A 25,788-nucleotide genomic window follows, 5' to 3' on the forward strand; every position below is an offset into this window, starting at 1 on the left:
AGATTGGAACTCTGAATGTCATGTCTCCCAGACCCACTGATAGTCTCTGAAATGTCAGCTGTATATTTAATTAAATACGGCTTTATAGATCGACTTGACAGCCAAAGCAGATTAGACTAATACTGTTTCCCCTGCAATATCTATTCCAAACACCACCTTATAAAGGAACTTTGGAATAGAGCTTATTTGTTATTTGCAAACTAATTATATCTATGCATGGAAGATTGCCAAACACCTAATTTTGACTGAGACTTAAAATTGAGTTTTAATTTAATTATTTAATTGAATTGTTCATGTGATCACCACATAAGATTTTTTAAAAAGTCTCTTTTCCTGAGAGATACCTGATTCTCACCAAATGGTTTCGTATCATTTGGATCTTAAGAGAATTAGGATTATTCATCAAAGAGAATTAGGATTTTTCATTGAAAGATACAGCCCAGGGGCGCCTGGGTGGCGCAGTCGGTTAAGCGTCCGACTTCAGCCAGGTCACGATCTCGCGGTCCGTGAGTTCGAGCCCCGCGTCGGGCTCTGTGCTGACGCTCGGAGCCTGGAGCCTGTTTCCGATTCTGTGTCTCCCTCTCTCTCTGCCCCTCCCCTGTTCATGCTCTGTCTCTCTCTGTCCCAAAAATAAATAAACGTTGAAAGATACAGCCTGAGGGGCACCTGGGTGCCTCAGTGGGTTAAGCATCCAACTCTTCATTTTGGCTCAGGTCATGATCTCATGGTTTGTGAGTTTGAGCTCTGAGTCCGGCTCTGCAGTTCAGAGCCTGCTTAGGATTCTCTCTCTCTCTCTCTCTCTCTCTCTCTTTCTCTCTCTCTCTCTCTCTCCCCACCTCCACCACTCACATGCACACATGCTCTATCTCTCTCTCTCAAGAATAAATATACATTTTTTTGAAAACTTAAAAAAAAGAAAGATACAGCTTAGGGCGCCTGGGTGGCTCAGTCGGTTAAGCGGCTGACTTCGGCTCAGGTCATGATCTTGCGGTTCGTGAGTTCGAGCCCTGCATTGGGCTCTGTGCTGACAGCTCAGAGCCTGGAGCCTATTTCAGATTCTGTCTCTCTCTCTCTCTCTGACCCTCCCCCATTCATGCTCTGTCTCTCTCTGTCTCAAAAATAAATAAACGTTAAAAAAAATTAAAAAAAAAGAAAGATACAGCTTGAGAAATGATTGTAACATTATAAAGACAAGTTAAAGTCTAAAATAGATTTTCCCTCTTCAAGAAAAAGCAAAATTTATAAGTATAAATTTTGAGTAATAAATTATTTTATATTTATAATTGCTCAGAGTACTTCTGTTGAATATAAATAAATAAACTACAAGAAACATTTTAATCCTGATACTAAACTTACCAGTTGCTATAATGAATTACCTGACTTCTGTTTACATACCTCTTATATCTTGTCTTTCTATCAGCTCAAGTGCTCCTGAACAAACTTTCAGACAAAATATAGTGCTTCTTTAAAATAAATCTCACTATTTACTATCAATGTAAATACGTTGATATTTACGTTGAGAAATACATGTATTTATCAAGCCACAAGAATGTCATCAAGCCAAGTTCATACAACATACTAGGAACTATAAAGATTGCATATAATGTGGTGAATTCACTGTCCCTCAAAGATGTACTCACGTATTCAAAACAATTAAGTTTTATAACTGACTAAAATATGAGGGATAAATACTTGTGCATTTCTGAAAATGTCGTAAAACATTTTCAGAAATGTATAGTAATTTTTGCAGTTCTTTTTTCATTGAGGTATAGTTGACATATAACATATTATTTTTTATATGTATTATATATTACATTTTTATTATAACAACAAGTTCCAACTTGTTTTTGTGAAGAAGTGAAAGAAGCAAGGCACTGGGGTTTTTCTTTATTCTAAGCCAAATCCCTCTTATCTTGTAGCCATTAATGAGTCAGGTAAGACTTTTGAACTAAATCTTTACTCCATGGAGTGAAAGGCTTTACCCAAAATCCCGCATATTTGGGGAAATCCAGCTGCCCCTGTCTTGGTTCCGTGCAGCACCAGAATGCAGGGTCAGGTTCAGTCAACCGTGTGTAGGAAGTGCCTGCTAGCACAGAACAGGTTGGCTTGGGAAGTGTTTATTCTTCCTGTTGTCTTTCCCTGGGTTTCCCTAGAAGAGACCCTGAAGAATAGGAAGGGAAAGCTACCATGGCGTCACCTAGGCTCTGCATCCATAGCCGCCACTCTTGGTTGCATCAGAATTAGAGCTAATGGGCAGCCGGAGAGAGCTGCCTCTTAGAAGAACAGTCCTAGACATCAGAGCGAGCAAAGGACGTCTTTTGAAAAGTAGCGTGTGTCTGCTCTCCTCCCTCAGTGTCTCCTGCGCTGTTTTCTTCAGCTTGCAGTTTTTCTTCACAGTATCCTGTTCTTAGCTGACTTTGCTCCAGCTTCTCGTCCATTTCCCCATCGTACTGCTGGGAAATGATCGCACTGATGTCATTCAGAAACAATGTCAGGCATCTGTGTTAACAGTAGGAAATTTAATCAATCATGTGCCTCTCTCTCTCTCTCTCTCTCTCTCTCTCTCTTTTACTGAAGGAATAGTTATTGGATGAATATTTCCCTAATATACAAAGCCTGAGTTATAACAGAAAATATAGAAGGGTTTAAATTTCCCACAAATTCCATGAACAGAGCCCTCATTCTTTTACATTGTTTTGTAACGTTAAAAGTTTCTGACTTTGTACCAGCTGGGTAGCTCATGTAGGATTTAGTTCTTATGAAATAGGTTTAGAGAAAATGTGCTCCAGTATATTTATAATTTGGGCTGGGATTATCTTCAGTTATTTGAAGGAGTTCTTTGTCATAAGCCTACAGTATAAAATGAAAATGTCATATATCCCAAAGAAATGACATTCAGGGTGGTAAAAAAACGTTCATTTCTTCGTGAGGATTAGTATTCTGTACCCATGAGCACATCCTCCTCCTTCTTTCAAGATGTCATTCAGGAATTCAAGGCAAAGAAGGCAAAAGTAATATTATAAAAAGGGATGACATCATTGACCATAAATCAGTTTTTATTCTCTCACAGCAGCAATTGAAAAGGTATTTGATGTATTTGTAGAAGTTTTTATGTGCAGAAATTTTTAGACAGGCATCTAAATTTTAATTTTTTAAAAATGAAATGGTACTTTAAGTTTTAAGGATGTATTTATTTTTTTAGTTAATTGGTGTTCTAGTTATGGGAGATAACGTATATAATTAATTAGAGTTGTTTATACCTTGTAAATATAGTGACAAGGATTGTGTTTTACCAAACTGTGAAATTCAAATTTTGGCCTCATTGGAAAAGCTGGAAAAGCAATATAGACACTTTGAGTAGATATTTCAATAAATTCTGAATGCATTGAGTTCATACGTCAAGAATTGGTTTAATTTACCCACACCCAGCTAGGCTGATTACAACTCACTCATGAAACATTAATAAAGCACTGTGTTCAGTTCTAACATGATTATAATCTGACCTCTCCACAAAGGACAGAAATAGAAAGTATCTCTGATAACATTACCCTAATGCTGGGTTCATCAATCATAATCTGCCCTTTTTTAAAATTTGTTTTAGAAAAAGGCCTTTCACGGATGTGCACTGATAATCTCATCCAGCCCTCAACCCACAGGTCCCTGGTGCTCCCGGACCACATGTAGAACGTTCTCAGTCTGAGCAGCAGTGCGACATGCACTGAGGCAGAGAAAGAGAACTGAATGTCGTTTCACTTTTGCTGTATTACCTCCTTTATAAGATCTTCATGTTTTAAAGAAAAAAGTCTCTTTCTGATAGGTAACAGTTTGCATTTGGGTATATTTTTATGCTAAGAAAAAACGCCCTGTTCAAAAAAGAATTTGTAGTAAATGAGAATTTTTGGAGGTGTTTTGCAGCAACTCAGAATACTGAGCTACATGTCATGTGTTTGCGTGCATGCTCTGGCCCCTGTTAGCTGTGACACCTTGGACAAATAAGTCACCCTTAATCTCTTGGAGTTTCAGTGTCTTTCTATCTATAACTGGGGATCTGCCTATTCCATAAACCTTCACGGAGAGCCAGCTCTGAGTAAGGCATTATGGAAAACACAAAGAAGCATTGAACAGGGACCCTACTCAAAAGAAAGCTAAATTAGAGAAATTCTTTCTTTATCCCAGTCATTGAGGGCCTGTTACACAGTTCATACTTCTCTAGGCTCTGGAAACACTATCATGAGCAACACAGCGAGTGGCCTTCAGGAGCTCCCACTCTAGTTAGGAGCACAGACAAGTAAACGTGTAGTCACAGCAAACGCTGATAGAGGCTATCATCCATTCATTCAACAGATATGAGTGTTCCAGATGCTGTTTTATGTGGTTGGAGTATACCAGTGAAACAGACAAAGATCCCTGCCCTCATACAGCTTACTATTGATCGAAGGCAGACAGACAACAAAATAGTAAATAAATAAGTAAAATATGTAGTATGTGAGAAAGTAATCAATAGTATGGAAAAAAGAGGCAGTGGAAGGTAAAGGGATCAGGAATACACAGATTGGTGGTCAGGATCCCCTCAGTGAGATTTGCATTAAGACTGGAAGGAGGTGAGGGAGTGGATCAAGTGACTGTCTTGGGGAAAGACCATTGCAGGCAGAAGGACCATCTGGAGCAAAGGCCCTGTGGCAGGGACGTGCTTCCCTCGGAAACCAAGGAGCCAGGGGGGAGTGAGCAGGAAGGGGGCACCTAGTACAAGACTGAGCAGTACCGAGGTCAGATCACAGAAGGCTTTGAAGGCCACTGTAAGCACTTTGAGTTTTCACTCTGAGTGAAATGGAAAGCCATCACAGTGCTTTGGAGCAGAAGAGTGCCATGATCTTACTTATATTTTGAAAGGATTGTTCTGGCTGCAGTGTTGGGAGTGAACTGTTGGGGCACAGGGTAGAATCAGGCGTATCTGTTAGCAAGTGTTGTGAGAGATGATGGTGGCTTGGACCAGGGTGGTACCAGTGAAGGTAGTAAGAAATTAATCAATTCTGGGTGGGGTTTTTTTAGTGGTTTTGTTTTTAATTTTTAATTTTCATTTTAGAGAGAGAGAGAGAACGTGAGTGGGGGAGAGGGGAGGAGGGATAGAGACAAAGAATGTTAAGCAGGCTCCACACTGAGCTTGGGCTCCAATCCCACAACCTTGGGATCATGACCTGAGCTGAAATCAACTGACCAAGCCACCCAGGCACCCCAATTCTGGGTGTATTTTAAAGTTGGAGCCAGCAGTCTCTTTCTGCCACTTTCTGGCTGTGACCATTTTCCCTAAGATTTCTCTAGGCTTACAGAGGCAAGTAAATGGTTGGGGGGACAGGCCCTGTAAATGTAGAATGGTGATGGATAGAGCAGGAGAAATGGGATGGGGTAGAACATTTAGTGCCTTTTGTCAGCTTAGAGTTTGAGCAGAAATTTGAGCAGCAGGAAAAGCCCAAGTTGACATGTTTATCTCCCACTACATTGTGATATTTTTGAGGGCATGGAATGCTTGTTCATCTGTATATCCTCCAAGGCTAGGCTTGGCTTTCTAACATAGGATAGAGGGTCAGTAATTTGGGGCTGGAGAGAGATTATTTTCCCATTGTTTATTTGCATTTCAATGAGATATACCCCTAGAGATCAGGGCTTTTGTCTTGTTTGCCATAGTATCTCTGGGGCCTAGAATAACTGCCTGGCACATAATAAATGCTCGATATTGAATGGATGATGGATGAATGAATGAATGAATGAATGGCTGTTACCTCTGTTTGAAAACCTCTTCCCCCAAATGTCTTTATAGTTCACTTCCTCACTGTGGTCCTTAATTATCACAAACTCAAGGAAACCTTCTCTGATCACCTCTTCCAAAATAGCAATCCCCTCCTCATCCATGCATACTCCTTAACTTTCTTTCCTACCTTTCTCTTTTCTTTAGCACTTACTACCTTCTGACATACTGTGTGTCTTACTAATAATTGGGGGGGGTGTCGATCTCCTCCCGCTACAGTGTGAACACTCCAGAACAGTATTTTCTTTTATCTACTGCCGTAATCCTAAAATCTATAATATTGTCAGCGCATAGCAGATGGTCAGTCAATAGTTACTGAATGAATGAATGAGCTTCTTTCCCACCCCTGACATTTTTTCCTTCTTGTTACCAATACTTCTTTCTCATTGCTTAATTAATTATCCAATAATATTTATCAAATACTTTTAATGTTAGGTGGGGTGCTATGGCAAATGGAAAAGAAGCATTAGATATGATCCCTATCTTCGAAATGCTTATATTCTAATATATACAGTATTGCAAGTTTGAAACAAGTGCTAATTGGTAATGACCCCATTTGTTTGTATAGCACTTTCCAATTTATATGCAAATTGATTTCACAAGTAAATGTGTATACATAATCTTACTGCATTAAACAGGAGGGTACAGGTTTCAAGTGTCATAGAAATTCATAGAAGAATTCATAGAGTGTGAGCTGGAGAACTCAGGAAACAAACATTGCACTTGAGTAGGAAGGATGGCTAAGACCTCAAAAAGAAGCAGGAGGTTGAAATGCTTTCATCTTGAGGAGAAAGGAGCCACAGAGGCTCAAAGGTTGTACCAGCTGCTGTGTGCCCCGGGGGTGTGAATTGTCTGTGCTTCTTGGAGCCAGGAATCCTATCAGCAAGTCCCGAGAAGTCATGGTGGACGGTGGGATCATGATTTGAGAGGCCTTAGCAGCCAGGTAAAGTTTACCCTACCATGTTTTGCTGGGAGGAACCGTGGAAAATTTGAGATAGAGGATGACCATAGGAACATGATGGTTTCAGAAGTCTATGTCCCCAGCAGGGTACAAGACAGGTTAGAAGAGAGAAACAGGTTGAGGACTATTGGCAGTCACCCATGTGGAGAGCAATGAGAGCTAAGACCAGGGTGGGGCGAGTGGGAAGGGAAAAGAATTCTCGGTATTTATACATCCAGTGAGCAATCACTTAATAGGGTAATTTAAGTTCCCTGCAGATGTAGCGCTATGATTCCTGATTGCTTAACTATATGCAACTCTCTTTAAGAATTTTTTCAAAATCAGAAGCAGATTTTTGAGGCAATAAGAGAAGGGGCTTGGAAGTATTCTTGCTCTTATCTAGAAGAGGAGATGGAAATTCAATATTCTTAAATAAAAGAATTCAGGAGAAATAAATATTCTTTCCTGAGAGTTCATTCCAGCAGCCTAGTTTCCTTTTTCATAAGTTTCAGACACTTTATCCTAAACCTGCTGGAGAAAGAATCCTCTAGCATCTAATACCCATGGGACAACATGGAAATGGGAATTAGGTAACTATTATCCATCTAAGAGATATCCCTCTACGGTGTAAATCTCACTCCTTATTTCCTTCCTCCCAGATCCCCAGGGCAGAATTATGGATTGGGAATTGGTTTATCTAGGCTTAAAGCAATTGCTTCTGCTTTTAGATATGCAAGTAGAGGGTAAAGCAAGCTATTAAGACCATTATAACCCTAATAGCTTGGTAATCAAGTGTTTCTGTATATTTTTCCATTGTAAGTATTTGCAACAAAATCTTGTTTCAGAGTCCAAAATGGGCTTGTGCAAGAAAACATAGTTCTGTAAAGAACAAATAAGCAGAGAGCACGTATTTAATAACAGACCGATACTCTTTAGAGTACAGTTAAGTCTCAGTGTCAGACTTCAGCTTTAGATAGGTCTTTATGCTTTCATTATGGGCTATCTGAAATTTGATTCTTAGCTATGTATTTGATTTAGAGTTGGCTTTTAGATGTTCTAACTGGATTTTCTCTTCTCTTTGCACAGTGACCAGCAAGACAAGGTATAAGACAATATATAAGACAGATGTTTAAGACAGACGGTGTATGCAGTGTATAATGTATAACACTATCTGTTGAATCTGCTACCTTATTGTTTCTTTGCTATTTAATCTTGTGATGCCCCTCCCCCCAAAAAACCTGAGACAAAATTATTTAAACAATTAATTTTCCATTGATTCACTCTGCTGCCTCTCCAGCATATAAAATAGGATAGGATAAATAACTATAGACTTTAATTGAATTAAAGAGTGTTAGAAAATTTTTTAATTAAAAAAAAAAACATATAAAGATTGTTAGAAACAGGGGCACCTGGGTTGCTCAGTCGGTTAAGCATCCGACTTCAGATCAGGTCATAATCTCACAGTTCATAGGTTTGAGCCCCGCGTCGGGCTCTGTGCTAACAGCTCAGAACCTGGGGCCTGCTTCATATTCTGTGTCTCCCTCTTTCTCTGCCCGTCTTCTGCTCTCTCTCTCAAAAATGAATAAACATTTAAAAATTTTAAAAAAAGGTTGTTAGAAGCAAATAATGACATAATAATTTTTTTAATTGAGATGGAACAAATATTGAGAAAAATATATAAAATATTAAAATTAGCACCAAAAGAACTAAGACTTAAAAGTCTTTAAAAATTTTAAATGGTAAAATCTTCCCATCTCCAAATTATCCAAGGCCATGTTATTTTACGGGTAAATTCTACCATATTTTCAAGAGATAATAAAGTCATTTCTTAGTAAGTTGTTGCAGAAAACATGGCCATCCATGAGGCTAGTGTGATCTTGACTCCAAAAGTAGCTAAAGGGAGCAAAAAGAATAAATAAATAGGGCCATTTCATGTATGGATATAAATACAAAAATTCTAAGTCAAGTATTATCTAACAACCCAACAATTATGTATATAAAAGGTGTGAGTGTATATATGTGTGTCAGATCAAAACTAATCCTTCAAGATTAGGAAAAAGAGATGCTCCATATCACCACTATTATTGAATGTAGTCCTCAAGGGTGAGAACAATTCTATAAGAAGAAATAAAGAAGTTTTAGGTATATGGGGCACCTAGGTTGCTCAGTCAGTTAAGCACCTGACTTTGGCTTAGGTCATGATCTCATGGTTCTTGAGTTCGAGCCCCACATCTGGTGAGCTCGAGCCCTGCATCAGGTGAGCCCCACTTCTCTCCCTCTCCCTCCCTCTGTGCCCCTTGCTCACTTGCATCCTCTCTCTCTCAAAAAAAAAAAAGTTATAGGTATAACTAATTACCACAAGCAAAATCAACTTATAGAAATCAATGGCATTTTCTTTACATCATCAGTAACCAACTATGAAATATAATTTTAGAAATGTTATCATTGCATCAGAACTTATAGACTATCTGAGAATTCCCACATCCTTTATGGAGAAAGTATTAATTTTTAACTCTAATAAAATACATAGAAAATAATCTGTATAGGTAAAGAGACATTCTGGGACCTTGGATGGGAAAACCTAGTATCAATTTTCCAAATTACTGCACGAATTTATTGGACTCCCAATCACAATTATTTTGATGTATCCATGTGCACTTATTCTAAAAGTTACAGGGAAGAATAAGGTCCAGAAATAGCTGCACTGACTCTGAGAAAGAAAAAGAAATCCACCAAACACAAAGATATCTGAGAAATAAAGATAATTAAAATAAATAAAGGTAACAATAGAAATAAAAAGAATGGGACAAGCCGGAGACTCACACATATCCAGAGAGAGAGAGAGAGAGAGAGAGAGAGAGAGAGAAGAGGAAGGAAGGAAGGAAGGAAGGAAGGAAGGAAGGAAGGAAGGATAAAAAAGAGGGAAGAAGGAAAAAGGGAGGACAGAAAGCAGAGAGAGAGAGAGAGGGAGACAGAGAGAGAGAGAGAGAAAGAAAGAAAGAAAGAAAGAAAGAAAGAAAGAAAGAAAGAAAAAGACCTTGCAACCCTTTTATTGGTTGTAATCACTTGGCTGCTGATTGTATTGCTTTTTCTAGGTAGATTATCATATATGTAAACACTAGCAGTTTTACATCTTTGTTTCAAATATACACACACTAAAGATGACACTACAGACCACTGAGGAAAGGTGTGTTTGTTTAATGGATGGTATTGGAAAAACTGACGTACTATAAAAACAAAAATAGTACTGGATCCCTATTTAATACCACATATGAATGAAAGTAGACTCAAGGTGGATTAAAGATCAATATGTGAAAAGTAAATCCATAAATATAAAAATAATACATCAAAATTATAGAAAGTTATCTTTGTAACTTCAAATCAAAATCCCAAGAGCATAAAAATAAAGAGAAAGAAGTATTTGATTATCTCAAAATTAGGAATTTCTGTTCAACAAAGAACAATATGGATAAAGTTCATAGACACATGACATTTGGGGGAATTCATCTGCAGTGTTTAAAACCAACAAGGAACTATTATCCTAAATATATCAAGACCTTTTGCAAAGTAACGACATAAAGATAGGAACCTCCATAAAAAGATGAGCAAAGGGTGTGAACAAGAAATTTATGGAAGAGGAAACCCAAAAGGCCAACAAGTGTATTAAAAAGATGTCAAGTTCCTTAGTAATCAGAGGAATACAAATTAAAACAATGAGATATTGATTGTTTCGTATCTATTACACTGGCTAAATTAGAAACCTGTATAATATCAAGAGCCAATGGGGATGTGGACATATAGAACCCTTTATGCACCACTGGAGGATGTGGAGCTGGGCAGCCATTCTGAAGAGCACCTGCAGACTAATGGCTGCTGAGTCATGGGGTTTATACACATCCACTGTGGTGACACAGCAGTCCTACTCTAGATTATGAGTCCCAAAGAAATTCTTACAAAGATCCAAAAGGAGATGCAAAAGTGGACATTTATCACAGCATCATATCATGGGGACTTAGAGGCAGTCTAATGCTCATTGCTGGGGGGAGTTCTATGCAGCCATTAGAATCAGTAGACTACCGGGGCACTTGTGTGGCTCAGTTGGTGAAGTGCCCAACTCTTGATTTTAGTTCAGGTCACAATCTCAATGTTCATGAGTTCAAGTTCCACTTCAGGCTGACATTATAGAACCTGCGTGGGATTCTCTCTCTCTCTCCCACTCTCTCTGCCCCTCCCCTCCTTTCTCTCTCTCTCTCTCTCTCTCTCTCTCTCTCTCTCTCTCTCTCTCAAAATAAATAAACTTAAAAAAAATCTTTAAAAAAAAAGAAAACAATGGACTACCTATACATACAGTGACATAATCTTAAAAATCAATGCTAACTGGAAAAAAGTAAAAAACTACATGAAATCTATAACCCTATATCATTTTTATGAATCAAAAATGCATACACAAATAATGAGTAATGTTTTATAAAAACACATGCAAACAAAAGGAGAGACTTCAAACACATTACAGATGTTGCCTCTGGTGGAGGAGAGAAATGAAAGTAGTGGATAGAGATAAAAGAGAACAAATAGATTTTTAAAATTCAAATTAGTGAAAAATAATCATTCCTTCCACCTCTCGTATCTGCATTAGGCATTTTATTCAATAATTGCTTTACTCTACAGAATAATAGTGAATTTCATCAGTCCTTTCCAAATATGTTGTTAAGATTTATTTGAAATTGTTGCTGATTAACTGATTATGTGATGATGTTGGTAGAATCTTCCTTTAAATAATCTACCTGATTTCAGTATTATTTTGAACTCCTGTGAATACATTTGGACAATAGCTACTCCATAACTTTTTGTCTTTCATCCTTTTCATTTATTGTACCAGGCACTAATTAGACTGACTTTTTTCTTAACTAACTAGTTATACTGCACTTACAAAATCATTTGTGTACATTGACCAAACCAACATTTATGACATAACCAATATAGAATTTTAACCAACCTCGTTCTTCTATTTTAGTCTCCTTCCCTGTGCTCTAGTCTGAACTATTATATCAAGACCACTATGATAGAGAATACAAAAATCCTGTTCAATTTCAGTACAGAAATTACCCTTTAATAAAGTCTAATTGTTTATATTTCTGAATGAGAAACATGCACAATAATTGGTTTAAGTAAAATATCAAAACTTTTGAGAGAAATAAGTCAAGAAGAAGTTGAGGGGAATAAAATTAGTAGTAAAATGTGATCACAGGAAAAGTTGAAAAGTATCATCCAGATATTTTATAGATTAAAAAAATGAAGTGTAATTATCAGAAGGCTAATTTAAGAAATCATTTATTAATTAAGTGAATCCAAATTGGTGTCAACACGTTGGAAATCAGGGTCATGAAGCCAGAGAATGACTTCATTCACATATTTAGTTACAGCTGTAATTTAGAAAATTGTGTAATATGGCTGCACTTAGTTGAAATTTAAGAAGCTAGTTCTACAGCTTTTGTTCATGTTGCTGAAATCAGTGTGCTCTTAAAATCAATAAGAAATTGATGACAGGTGACTGCAGTAGGTGAGAGGCATAGTGAGCCATACAGTGATTGTCACTGCTCATATCACAGGTGTGAACAGAACTCCGTGTCTACATGGCCCGATACCTCCAGAAAGCTTATGATGGTTTCTTGGGGAATGACAAGGCCTTCTTTTTTTTTTTTTTTGACCCTTTACGGAAGCTTAGTATGGTCATTGGTTGTCATTAATTTGCATTCATTTCCTACTAGCTAGCAAACATCTAAAATCGCCCAAGGATTTCTACCCTGTATAAAAGCAAGGATTCATTTGTAGCAGCAGGAAGATGTCCCCTTTTCGTAGGGTTAAAGGTAAATTTGAGGACTTCAGGCAGGAAAATAAGTGTGTATCAATGCATTTCTAATAAAATTGTTCAGTTTTAAACTAATGCTTAAAAATTAGAAATGAAATTATTGTAAAATTAGAACAGGTACTTCAAATTATTTTTTGTTTTAAACATGAATGTGGCTTTTTTAAGAAATCTACTTAATATTAAAAATTGTATCATATACATAGCTGGAGCCACAAGAAAGTTAAGCATTTTAGAAAGGGAAAATTTTCACTCAGGTCTGTGTTTTATTGGAGGTTGTATGTTACCATTTCTAGGAATAGGATGTGTAATACATATAGATAAAATAGGGTAAGGCAAAGAACATATTGTACTCCTTTATATAGAATATTTCAAACTAAGAATAAGGGAGATTAGCTCAGTTTGTACTGTCTCTTATTTCTTTCTTGACTCATTACAGGCCCTGGAAAGTGAATTTGTTTCTTGCCAACTCCATCAGTGGATTGACCTTATATTTGGCTACAAACAGCGAGGACCAGAAGCAGTCCGTGCTCTGAATGTTTTTCACTACTTAACCTACGAAGGCTCTGTGAATCTGGATAGTATCACTGACCCTGTGCTCAGGGAGGTAGGTGTTAAGTCCCATATTATTCCAAAAATTTCTTTCATCTCTCAGAAAGACATTTGGCTTTCCATGTCTTTCCGTATACATTTCTTTGCAACATCAATTTTTACAAAACATAAATTCCAGAGTTTTTACAAATGTAGGAAAATGAATAATATATGTCAAAACCAAGTAATGAGACCATCATGTTCTTCTTTTTTGAATTGTAGACATATATAATGAACTTCAATATCCCTATTTTGCTTGTTTTATTTTAGCATCTTCATTAAAATGCTTAATGCTCAGTGTGTGTTATTAATAAAACCTAGTGGGACATTTGAATATGAATAGTTCACATTAAAATAATCTGCCAGTATATATTTTCTTAATAAAAGCAAACTTGCAGACTTCTACACAGAATGCTCAAAAAATGCATTGATAAAATAGATGAGGGTATATATAGTATTTTATTCCAGAATATTCACCAAAATGCATCAATGAAATAGATGAGGGTATAGTATTTTATCCATGTAAGTTCTTACCCTGAAAGTTTATAGCTAACAGTTGGGAATTGTGTGTGCGTAAGTATTTTTAGTGAAAATATTCCTGGAAAATATTATTTAAATCACTTCTGCACTGCACGAAATGACTTCAGATAGGTGAAGGAGTAAAGAAGCAACAGCTGCTGGGTGAGCATCACTGCCAAGGAAGCCATGCCCCAGCCTCCATTCCGCCCGGTAGCTGCCATCTGCTGCGTGCAAAACAAGCAATCATGGAATGCTTGTTGTATTTTTTACTTTTAGTCTTAGAGGTGGAAAACTTGTAGATTTGGGAAATAAAGCCCTACAAGAAAAATTTGCATCCATAAAGTTACTTCTTATATACCTCTACAAAAGCAAAATGATTCCATTTGTATGGCTTCAAGCAGAGAAAAGGAAAGGGAGGAGGCTCACAATGAGTGCTCATTGGACCCTTAGGGCTGAATATTCAGAGAACACATTGTAAGCATGTTATTAGGTGCAGTGTTACATCGTGTTGTATGTGCAAGGAAACGGATTATTGCCTGAAGCTGGAGGAAGGGAATAGAGACAGAGAATGAATGAATGAGAGAGAAGTCAGATAGTATGAAATTCATCAGTGAAAGAAGGGATTTTCTCTGCAAACCATTACACTCTCCTGATTTAGTATCCCCTGTACAAACTGTAATCAGATTATTTTGTAGAAGATATTCTCAATTATTCTGTTCACAATATGCCTTTGTTTAACACATGTCCAGTTCTGTAAACGCCTTACAGATTGTATTCCCCTTTTAGACCCAATATCTATAGGATCAGAAAAAAAAGAAAATACTTGGGATAGCTTATTGTTTTATTCCAAGACCAGCTCCAAGTTGCTTTTTGACTTTTAAATATCATATGGGATGCCTGGGTGGCTCAGTCGGTTGAGCGTCTGACTTCTGCTCAGGTCAGGATCTCGTAGTCTGTGAGTTTGAGCCCCGCGACGGGCTCTGCGCTGACAGCTCAGAGCCTGGAGCCTGTTTCAGATTCTGTGTCTCCCTTGCTTTCTGCCCCTCCCCCACTCATGCTCTGTCTCTCTCTCTCTCTCTCTCTCTCTCTCTCTCTCTCTCTCTCCTCTCTCTCTCTGTCAAAAATTTTAAGTATCATAAACCATTTTGTTCCTGAATATTACAGGAGCAAATTACACATTTTTATTACACATTTTTATCCATTATAAAGTTCTATCCTTGTGAAGAAAGTTGCAAGTTAATCCTCTTGGGCAAAATATAATATTTTAATCATATTGTACATAATGAAAGTACAAGACCGCATTACCATTGACAGAATAATACCAGACTTTTTTATATTCAAAAAAAATTTTTTTTTTCAACGTTTATTTATTTTTGGGACAGAGAGAGACAGAGCATGAACGCGGGAGGGGCAGAGAGAGAGGGAGACACAGAATCGGAAACAGGCTCCAGGCTCCGAGCCATCAGCCCAGAGCCCGACGCGGGGCTCGAACTCACGGACCGCGAGATCGTGACCTGGCTGAAGTCGGACGCTTAACCGACTGCGCCACCCAGGCGCCCCAGACTTTTTTATATTCAAATGAGAGTAAATAAAGAGATAAATGGGAATAAAGAGAAAATGGAATTCGAATGGAGACTTTCTTTACATGGATATAATGTTTATTATTTGAATTCTATAAAAATACTTGTTTCTATAAGATATCACACCATTGCTTTGGACAGTGGGGGGGAAACACTATGCATAGGCCTTAATTATCAAGTTATAAGACTTCCTAATGACACATTACATGAAAATGTGTAATTTTTAAAAAATTTTGGTTGGTTGGGAATGGTTCAGCCATGATGTTTGTTTATTAGCTAGACTGTCTGAACAGTATGCTTCTGCTCCTGATTCTCTCCTAGTGAGGCAGACTGCCGAGCACTAGGTGGGGTACCAGAATTCAGGACTCTTTCCTCCTGGCAGTCTCAGTCTGAGCGCCTAATTGCTGAACACCAAGGTTCCACTAGAGAAACTCCCAGACTCAGTCTGTGATAGAGATGTTCTCCCACCCCGGCTCCTCACCTGCCTCCCTGACCCAAACACACTGATGTCAGTTCTCAGGATACTTGGTAAGGGAGCACACACTTGGAACACAACGACCTTCCCTCCCCCAGCCAGCGTAGGCCCAAGCACCCACCAGCAGAGAGTAACATTTGCTCTGACCCTGAGGACCTGTGTCAACTCAAGACTGCTTAGGAAGATACTTTATTTCCTTAAGATCACTGGAGGCTGCTTATAATGTTGTAGCCATAGCAGATTGAATGATATCAAGGGATAGTAGCTAACTGTCCTTCTCCCTACTCCCCATCCTTATCCCATGTACCCTACAGAACTAACATATTCCCCCCAAAAGTTCTGCACTAATATTTAAGAACCTGCAACAGATGGGAACCCACCTAAAATCTGTGAGCTATCTAATGTCAACCAAGTCATCTAGCTCCCTCCACCTCAATTGCTGTCTCTATAAACACGACGTATGTTTGCCAGCCCAAAAAGCACTTAAGATCTACTGTCGCACGATACAACTCTGCAGATAAGTGGAATGAAGTGCAGTATATTTGTTACTTGGTAGCCATCTATACCCCCTTACATATACATTTCCCCTGTGAAGGGGCCCTCTGGGAGGCATCTTTTATGAAAACATCAATGTTGAGATCCCAGAGGTCTGGGCTATGGCACCATGACTTAAGAAAGTTGATACCTACCTAAACGGTGGGACACAAACTCTTGAAAAAAAGACGTGTTCAAAATATTAACCCTCTTATTGACCTTAATGAATTTCTTTTACTTGATAATGTTTGTCTTTGTATTTTTAAAATACTAAGATCATTACATTTCACGTAGATAAAACCAAAGGAAGACTATAGTTATACTAAACTGCAACTAGCCTAAAGAAGATGAATTTTTTGATGCTTAAACACTTATTTAAAAAAATAAATATTTACTGTATGAATATCTGTATATGTCATATACATATATATATACATGTATATATATATATATACATAATACATATCCCACAACCTGCCATATCCCACAGTCTGCCTATAACTTTGAGCTTTGAGGTCAGTGCTAAAATTTGAGAAATGGCTTAAGGTTATTGATTCATTCTTCCTTGACAGGTGAAATCATGAAGCAGCACTAACCACAGCAATTATGGCATTAAAATGTCAAGAAATTAGAGGTCAGAATAACAGATAATTTTCTTCTCTATGTCAGATTTAAAATTGACATTCTTTGACAGCTTAGGATCTTTGCCTGAGAAAAAATATGACAGCTTAACTTATTTTATACTTGTAAAGCAGTAACTGATAATAAACTTTATCATGACAGCCTCTGGGCAGAAACATGACAGAACAGTTCTGGTACAAAGCTCTTCTTAATATGTAAACACCAGATCTGTTGGATATTAGATATTATTTAAATTGTCTTAAGTCTTGGCTTGCATCATAATCTTCTAGACACATTATTTCATAGATGAGCTCAAGTGACTATTTGAGCAGTAATTTTAAGCATGGTAATGAATATTCTTTCTTACTACTTTTACATGTGAATAAAAATTATGTGGTTTGCTTCATATTTTTACTTGCCAAATGATGGCTGAGAGCCTTTATCCTATGACCTGCTTAGGAAATAGAATATTCTAGTTAATAATATCTGGTCCGGTGGTGTTCTAACTCCTTTCTACTCAAATGTAGTTCATAGACCAACAGTATCACCATCACCTGGGCACTTGTGAGAACTTCAGACTCAGGCCTTCCCAAACTACTAAGTCAGAACATGTATTTTAGGAGACCCCCAGTGATTTGTCTGAGACATTAAAGTTTAAGAAGCACTGTCTACTCAAGGTGTGTAAGAAGATCTGGAAAGCTCCCCACCCCCCTACAAAAGTAAAGAGAATGATATGATGAACCCTCATGTACCTATCACTCAGTTTCAGATTTTTAACTCTAATTTCTTCTATATCCCTAGCCCTTCAGCTATTTTTAAGTATACCTGCCATATCTGGGCACCTGGGTGGCTCAGTTAGTTCATGATTTCGGCTCAGGTCATGATCTCATGGTTCTTGAGTTCAAGCTTCCACGTCAGGCTCTGTGCTGACAGCATGGAGCCTGCTTGGGATGCTCTGTCTCCCTCTCTCTCTGCCCCTCCCCCACTCATGCTCGCTTACCCCCCTTCTCAAAAATAAATAAACTTCAAGTACACCTGCCATATCCATCTAACCCCATCTAACTACTTATCCACTGTCCCATTCCCCATCCCATGGGCATCTTAGGATATCCAGGGAGAAGGTTCAAGCAAATTTATTTTGAAGAAAAAAAAAATCTTTGCAGGCATTTCATATGCATTCCCAGTTCAAACCATTAATCTAGCCTAACATTCTCACTAAATAATTTTTCCAAGGACATCCATCCATGTAGTATCAGAGCCAGATTTAGAACCAGGCGAGGTCTCCTGATTCTCAGGTCAGAGTTGCTTTGTACCCACTACTTTGTAGGAATTTTAAAATAACAATATTTACTAATACTTACTAGTTTCAGGGATGATACTCTTCTTACTTTAAAATGATTCTTCAAAATAAGGGACCCCTAATGTGTATTCCCATTTCACTAATTTAACCTCTAAGGTTTTTCTTTCTATTTTGTTTATGCTTTCAAATTTCTTAAAAGTCTCAACTCAGTGAAAGTTCCCGGAACTACAGGGGATATTTTGCGATGGCTTTAAGAAATCATTCTCAGCCATTTTGTTCATTGTTTATTCTAACCACTTCTCAGAAAAAACATAAGTTTTATCTGTATTTAAGAGTTCCAAAGGCACAAGAGGATCATGCCACAGTCAATAGCTGGTTAGTAGAGAATACAAATCAAATGCCACAATTTTTTTTACCGTACTCATGAGTGAAGATCATTTCATTCTGAAATTGTTTATAAAACTGATCACCCTTACAATCATGGATATAATTACTCAAGCCTGTCTGCCTCAGAGTATGATTATATAGTACGTAGTAGGCAATAAAAAATGATAGAAAGGTGTAAACCAGATGATAGATTTTATCACAGTCCATCATTACAATTTGAGTGACATTAAGTGAGTCACTTTTGTATGCCTTGGTTTTCCCACCTATAAAATGATAACAGAAATGGTACCTAACTCATAGATCTGGATTTGAGGATCATATGAGAAAAGATGTAGGGAAATACTTTGTAAACCATAAAGGACTACACAACCATTGGTTAGTGTTACCTAAAAGCGTAATTAAATGAAGTATCTTGGAAGAACTTTTGGTTTAGTAATTCACTTCTCTATATCATTGTATGTACCGTCGACACTGCCAAACTGAAAAGTGACTTAAATGATTTCTCTTCGACAGTGAGAGGTATACACACAAGCCTCTCATAAAAGGCTGTTTTGCTGGCCAACTATTATAACATACAGGTCAATCTTTATTTATTTATTTATTTATTTATTTATTTATTTATTTATTTACCCATATATACACATCTATCTATTTATGCTGGAAATATTAAATATTAAATTTTAATATTACCAGTCATCATAAAAGTGTGATATTTTTAGTCTAATTTTTTGTTACTAATAGTTCTTGATCTTCTATTATGTTTTCTTCGTTTATCTCTTTCTTTGATCTGGTAGGGATAAGAAAGCATTCCTTTGGATCTACTATAATGAGAATATGCCCAAAGGAAGTAGAATAGATCCCTTCAGTTTTTACTTTATCTTCTTGCTGAAACATTCGTACTACTACAGAAAACTGACATGATAAGGCTGTCAAGAACCAACGAGACAGACATGTCTTTAACCAAAACAGCTACAGTGTTGGCTTTCCTAGAAAATGAACTCATAGGGGCGCCTGGGTGGCTCGGTCGGTTAAGCGTCCGACTTCGGCTCAGGTCATGATCTCACAGTCCGTGAGTTTGAGCCCCGCGTCGGGCTCTGTGCTGACAGCTCAGAGCCTGGAGCCTGTTTCACATTCTGTGTCTCCCTCTCTCTCTGCCCCTCCCCTGTTCATGCTCTGTCTCAAAAATAAATAAACATTAAAAAAAATTTAAAAAAAAAAGAAAATGAACTCATAAAATTTATAAGGAAAAAAAATTAACCCACTTTCCATCCTGATAATGGTATTTGTAGTGACAACACTGATGGCCTTGTGGGCATTGCTTATTCTTTCTGTGAATTTGTTATCCCTTGTCTTTTCCTTCCCCCATTTCTGATTCCTTTCTTCTATCTGACAAGGGATAGCAACACGCCCCTAGTGGATCGCTTGAGTGGGTTGTAGCCTGATGTTGTCCATTTACAAGGGCCACGATGCCTAATTGTCTTCATGTGGGGGATGATCAGGGTTTTTCTCCTGGGAATTTATTCTGAGACATGATTGCAAGAAATGATCAACAAAATGGCTGATAAAGATTTCTTAAAACCATCTTAATTTTCCCCCTATAATTACTGGAGGTTTTACTGGCTTATAAAAATGTTAGCAAATTCAAAACCCAAATTAAAATAGAAATAAAATAAAATAAAATAAAATAAAATAAAATAAATAGAAAGAAAACCCCTACATTTTAAATTATGGGAGTGGAGATGCACATTAGGTATTCATTTGGGGAGCAAGAAGAATATTATGATCTTAAAACTAGTAAGTAAGAGTATACATTCAAATGTGCCTGCTTATGTGTCCTCATCCACAGTAATAAGGCTTGCATTGCAAAGATCCAATGAATAAAGTTTCTATGTTGAAATTAGTATCAAGAAAATTAATGACACACATTTAATTTTGATTAGTGAATAAATCTTTAATTTAGGTTTATCTTTTCTCCTTGTAATTACTGCAGTCCTTAGCTAGTCCATGGTCATCAATCGTCCACTAGAGAAGCATAAATAATGCAGCTAGTCAAAGTGGGATATGTGTCATTTATGTGAGGTGTGCTTTTTCTCGTCTTTGTGTTATTTTTATTGCGTAGTGTTGAGAAGTGCTAATTATTGATTTTCAGAAATTAACAGCAAATGCTTTCACAAGCATCTAAAGTCATGTTTTACACCAGGAAGAAGGGTGAAAATTGCAGCCTGCTGTTTGCACTAGAAATAGCTGGAAGGGATTTCCTTATCTTCTATTAACATAGATTTCAGTTATATTACACAGTTGGTACCTTAGCATAAATTAACAGTTATTCAAAACATATTGCATGCTTCAATTTGTGGAAGTAGATATTACTCAATCTAAATACCTAAGCATTTCAGTTAGATGTTTAGAACTCATTTTTAAAGGTTTTAAACATATTGATAATGAGCCTACTTATAGCCATTTGAAATCTCAGTATAGTATATCTAAATTACTGTTTCCCATTTATGTCAGTATCAAAGAAGAGCACTTTGTTCTGCCAAATACACGCAATACTATTTTTAATTTGAATTTAACCTAATAAAAGTGTATGATTTCATTTTGTAATGTTTATACCACCACCTGGTGAACCTTTGTCTTGATGTCATTCTACTTCCAAGCAAATCTTGTCAGCTTTTATTACTTTTATTATTATTTTCTTTCCATGATCAGACGCTCCAAGTGAACTTATTTTGTATGGTGGGGGAAGGTCATCACCTGTGCTTCTACTTCTGTCTCGTTCCTCCTCCTCCCCCTCCCCTAACTTCTGCTTCCTGAATCGCCCAGCATAGAGTTGCTTTATATAAATTTATTCAACCAGGGAAAATTTGGCAGGTACATTGTACTGATTCCTCTCATATGTCACTGAGCATTTCTGCGTTGAGTCCTTTACTTAATTACTATTTAATGATCAACCCAAAAGTGAGCACAGAACCAAAAACCTGGAAGAATCCTTAAGACATCATCTGGTAAAACTCTTACTTCTAGGTAGATCAATCAGTAACTTATCCAGAAAAGAGTGTTTTCATTCTCTTCCTGAGGATTAATGAGTATAGATTGCCAAGAGACTCAATGGCATTCCCCCAAAAGCTTATGATAGTATTTATCCCCAAAATATTTTTTAAATATTTTATGTTTATTTATTTTTGAGAGACAGAGATAGAATGCGAGCAGAGGAGGGGCAGAGAGAGAGAGAGACAGACCTGAAGCAGGCTCCAGGCTCTGAGCTGTTAGCACAGAGCCCGGTGCTGGGCTCGAACTCATGAACAGTGAGATCATGACCTGAGCCAAAGCTGGGCGCTTAACTGACTGAGCCACCCAGGCACCCCTCTCCAAAATATTTTAAATCCTCAATGAAAATGCCTCTTGCTTGGATGTAATCATATTTTGGTTAGTCTCACCCAGGAATGAAGCAAACAGTAGCCAGGATTTCCCTTATATAATATACCTGAATATCAATTCTATTTGTATCAATCACAGTGCGTCACCCTCTCAAGGAATAATGAAGGCTCCAAAAAAGATACACAAATGGCCGAAAAGCACATGGAAAGATTCTTTTTTTCTTTTTAATGTTTATTTATTTTTGAGAGAGAAGAGAGACAGAATGCAAACGGGGCAGGGGCAGAGAGAGAGGGAGACACAGAATCCAAAGCAGGCTCCAGCTGCCAGCACAGAGCCCGACCCGGAGCTTGAACTCACAAACCATGAGATCATGACCTCAGCCAAAGTCGGATGCTTAACCCACTGAGCCAACCAGGCGCCCCACCCTGGAAAGATCCTTCACATCACTCATCATTAGGGAAATGCAGATCAAAACCTCAGTGACATACTACCCGATACACGTTAGGTTGGCTACTATCAAACAATGCAAGAAACATAAAATAGCAAGTGTTGGAGCGGACATGGAGAAATTGGAACCCTGGGGCACCTGGGTGGCTCAGTGAGTTCAGTGTCCAACTCTTGACTTCAGCTCAGGTCATGATCTCATGGTTCCTGGGATCAAGGCCCATGTCAGGCTGTGTGCTGACACTGCAGAAGGATTCTCTGTCTCCCTCTCTCTCTGCCCCTCCCCCCTCATGCGCTTTCTCTCTCAAAATAAATAAACACTTAAAAAAAATAAATTGAGGGACACCTGGGTGGCGCAGTAGGTTAAGCATCCGACTTCGGCTCAAGTCATGATCTCACCATTTATGAGTTCCAACCCCGTGTCCTGCTCTGTGCTGACAGCTCAGAGCCTGGAGCCTGCTTCGGATTCTGTGTCTCCCTCTCTCTCTGCCCCTCCCCTTCTTATGCTCTCTCTCTCTCAAAAATAAATAAACATTAAAATTTTTTAAATAAATAAATAAATAAAAACCCTTATGCACTATTGTGGGATTGTAAAATGGTGCAGCCTCTCTGGAAAACAGTATGGAAGATCCTCAAAATTTAAAAATAGAGCTACTGTATGATCTAGCAATTTCATTTCTGGGCATATACCCAAAAGACCTAAGAGCAAGATTTTGAAGAAATATTTGCACACCCATGTTCATAGCAGCATTATTCACAGTAGTCAAAGGGTAGAAGCAGCCCAAGTGTCCATCAGCAGATTCACGAACCCATAAAACTGTGGTGTGGACACACAGTGGAGTATCACTCAGCCTTAAAAAGGAAGGAACTTCTTACACGGGCTTCAACAAAGATGAACCTTGAGGATGTTATGCTAAGTGAAATAAGCCAGTCACATGACAAATACTATATGATTCCACTTATATGAAGTACCTAGAAGAGTCAAAATCAAAGAGACAGAAGGTGAAAGAGTGGTTTCTGGGGGCTGGCGGGGAGGAGCAAATGGGGAGTTGTTAATGGGTACAGAGTCTCAGTTCTGAAAGATCCAAAGAGTTGTAGGGACTGGTTGTACAGCAATACGAATGTACACAACACTACTGAAGTGTGTACTTTGAAAATTGTTAAGATGGCAAGGTTTCTGTTCTATATATTTTACCACAATTTAAAAGAAATTTAAAGGGATAATGGAGAGAGGTTGATAGTAGTCCTATTTACAAAACTATGGGCAGGACAAAGCAGATGAACAGGGGGGAAGTGAAGCATGCAGGGGTAACATCTAGGGGCCACCCTGGGGCCTGAGCGTACACAGGGAGGGAGCCGTTACCACAACGTGCCAAGAGAGGTAACCCTGGGAAAGCGGTGGCCCCACAGGAGCTATGGCCTTTGGAAGAAGAATGTGACCCAACCACTGGCAAACTGGGACCTGGCAAGGGAGACCCGCACAGTGAGTTTTACCACACCTCCCTATCTCCCGTCCTGAGTTCTCATTGGCCGAAAAGAGTGGAAAGCAGAGAGCAAGAGAGTACCCCGGATGCAGTCTCTGGAGGCCCGCCTCTGGGGGCAAGGAAGACGGTCCAGCTCACTTTCGTGTTCCCCCTGAGTTAGTCGCTGCTCTAGGCAAGTTTCTTTAAGGCATCCAGGGTAGAACGGCCACTACCTGCCACATTGAAATGCATGTACTTCCCCTACCTGAGTTGACCTATACTTATTTCTAAATATAAAAATTGAGTGAGCTTTGCCACCAATGGCACGGACCTAATTTGAAGACAAACTATTCTGGAAAGAATGTTTTCTATCCCAAGGACATCGTGCTTGCTTTTCACGTTCACTGTTCTGGTTCATTTGTTAAGTCACATATGTAATATCATCCTCATAATTCATCAATCCAAGGAGGAAATAGGAATCGGCAAGAGGATGCTTCTCCTCTTCATTGTTCTTACGTTTCTACTCAAAGAAGAAAACCAAGCACTGAGGCAGGTAAATGAACAAATCAGAATCCACTCCCTCAATATTGTCTAACATAGTCTGATAGTTAAAGCAAATGCAGTTCTTTTTTACTTGAGTTACTAGATATTTGCTTAAATATTCTAATAATTTTGCTTGCATAGACTTAACTTAAGGCAGTTTATTGTTGAAACAAAAAGAAACATGTTCTTGTGTAGTCTCTGTGAAAAACTAGAAGCGGTTGAATATAAAATAGCATTTTAATTTTTTATATAGTTTAATGTTTGTAAAGCAAGAAATAATAAAGTGCAGATATTATTTTCTTGATTTATTTTGCTTCTGTTTTTCTAGCATTAAAAAGTAATGCTTTATATGATCTTGTTTTATTATAACAATAAACCAGAAGCAAAAGCATATCAGTTAAAATACAGTCTGCCATTAAGTAATCTTTTCTTTCATCATTTCAGATTTCTCAAAATCCTGGGTTTTTTTTTCCCTATTTGGTATCTAATTGGTAGAATTGGAGATAGAACAGAAAGATGATATAAATCACATATATATTTTTAATTGTATGTCAAAGTTGTATCTTCTGGTTAAAAAAAATAATATCTACTTTCAAGCATTCAAGTAAAATCATGCTAAGTACAAGCAATAAAGCGAGATGAACACAATCCTAAGGAAATTTTTGGAAAATCCTCTTCTGTGTTCCCAAGGAAGCACTTCTGCTATTTTTTCCTTGAATTTTCTGAAAATTGTCAATAATTGACTGGTAATTTGAACATAGTCTGATATTTGCATTGTGGGTAGCACAACCTGTAGCACTTTATAAAGTGCTTACTTTTCTGGAAAAGTTTAAAAGATTGCACAGACCAAGCAAAATGAATGAAATAGGTCATTTGACAGCCTCCCTTATTAGCTTCCTCACACTCTCTCTCATGGCACTTAGACCTTATGACACTTCATCAGAAAGACAGTATTAAATTACATTTACAAAAAAAGACTAGAAGTTGTAAAGATTCTACAGGAGAAAAATGTATTGGATTAAATGTACCTGCATTGTGGAAAAGACAAGATTAATCAAAGTTTTTATCTACTGGGTACCAGAAGAGGTGAATGCTAGATACTAGTAAACCCAAGGAGGGAGAGAAAGCATGCTTATTCACCTAAATAGTAATTTCTTTCTTTTAGAATATTTGAATTTATCAGTCATTTGAATATCAGTCTGAACTATAACTTACCTGTCACTGTATTTTCTTTTACCTTGGCTATGAAATCTTTCCTATTAACAGGCATACATATAATACACATAAACCACAGCATTTCACTTCCTCTTCTAAGGATTTATTTTTTGTTAAGTTTATTTATTT

At 37.7% G+C, this 25,788-nt stretch overlaps 1 protein-coding gene across 1 annotated transcript in view; it reads left to right on the forward strand.

The window, feature by feature from the left end:
- Nucleotides 1–25,788, forward strand: part of NBEA (neurobeachin) — a 694,460-nt gene that overhangs the window by 635,765 nt on the left and 32,907 nt on the right. The window contains 1 exon segment of the mRNA XM_030309029.1: nucleotides 13,049–13,216. Coding sequence (XP_030164889.1) covers nucleotides 13,049–13,216 — 168 coding nt within the window.

Source organism: Lynx canadensis, chromosome A1 (assembly GCF_007474595.2).
Source record: "Lynx canadensis isolate LIC74 chromosome A1, mLynCan4.pri.v2, whole genome shotgun sequence".
Lineage (NCBI taxonomy): Eukaryota > Metazoa > Chordata > Mammalia > Carnivora > Felidae > Lynx > Lynx canadensis.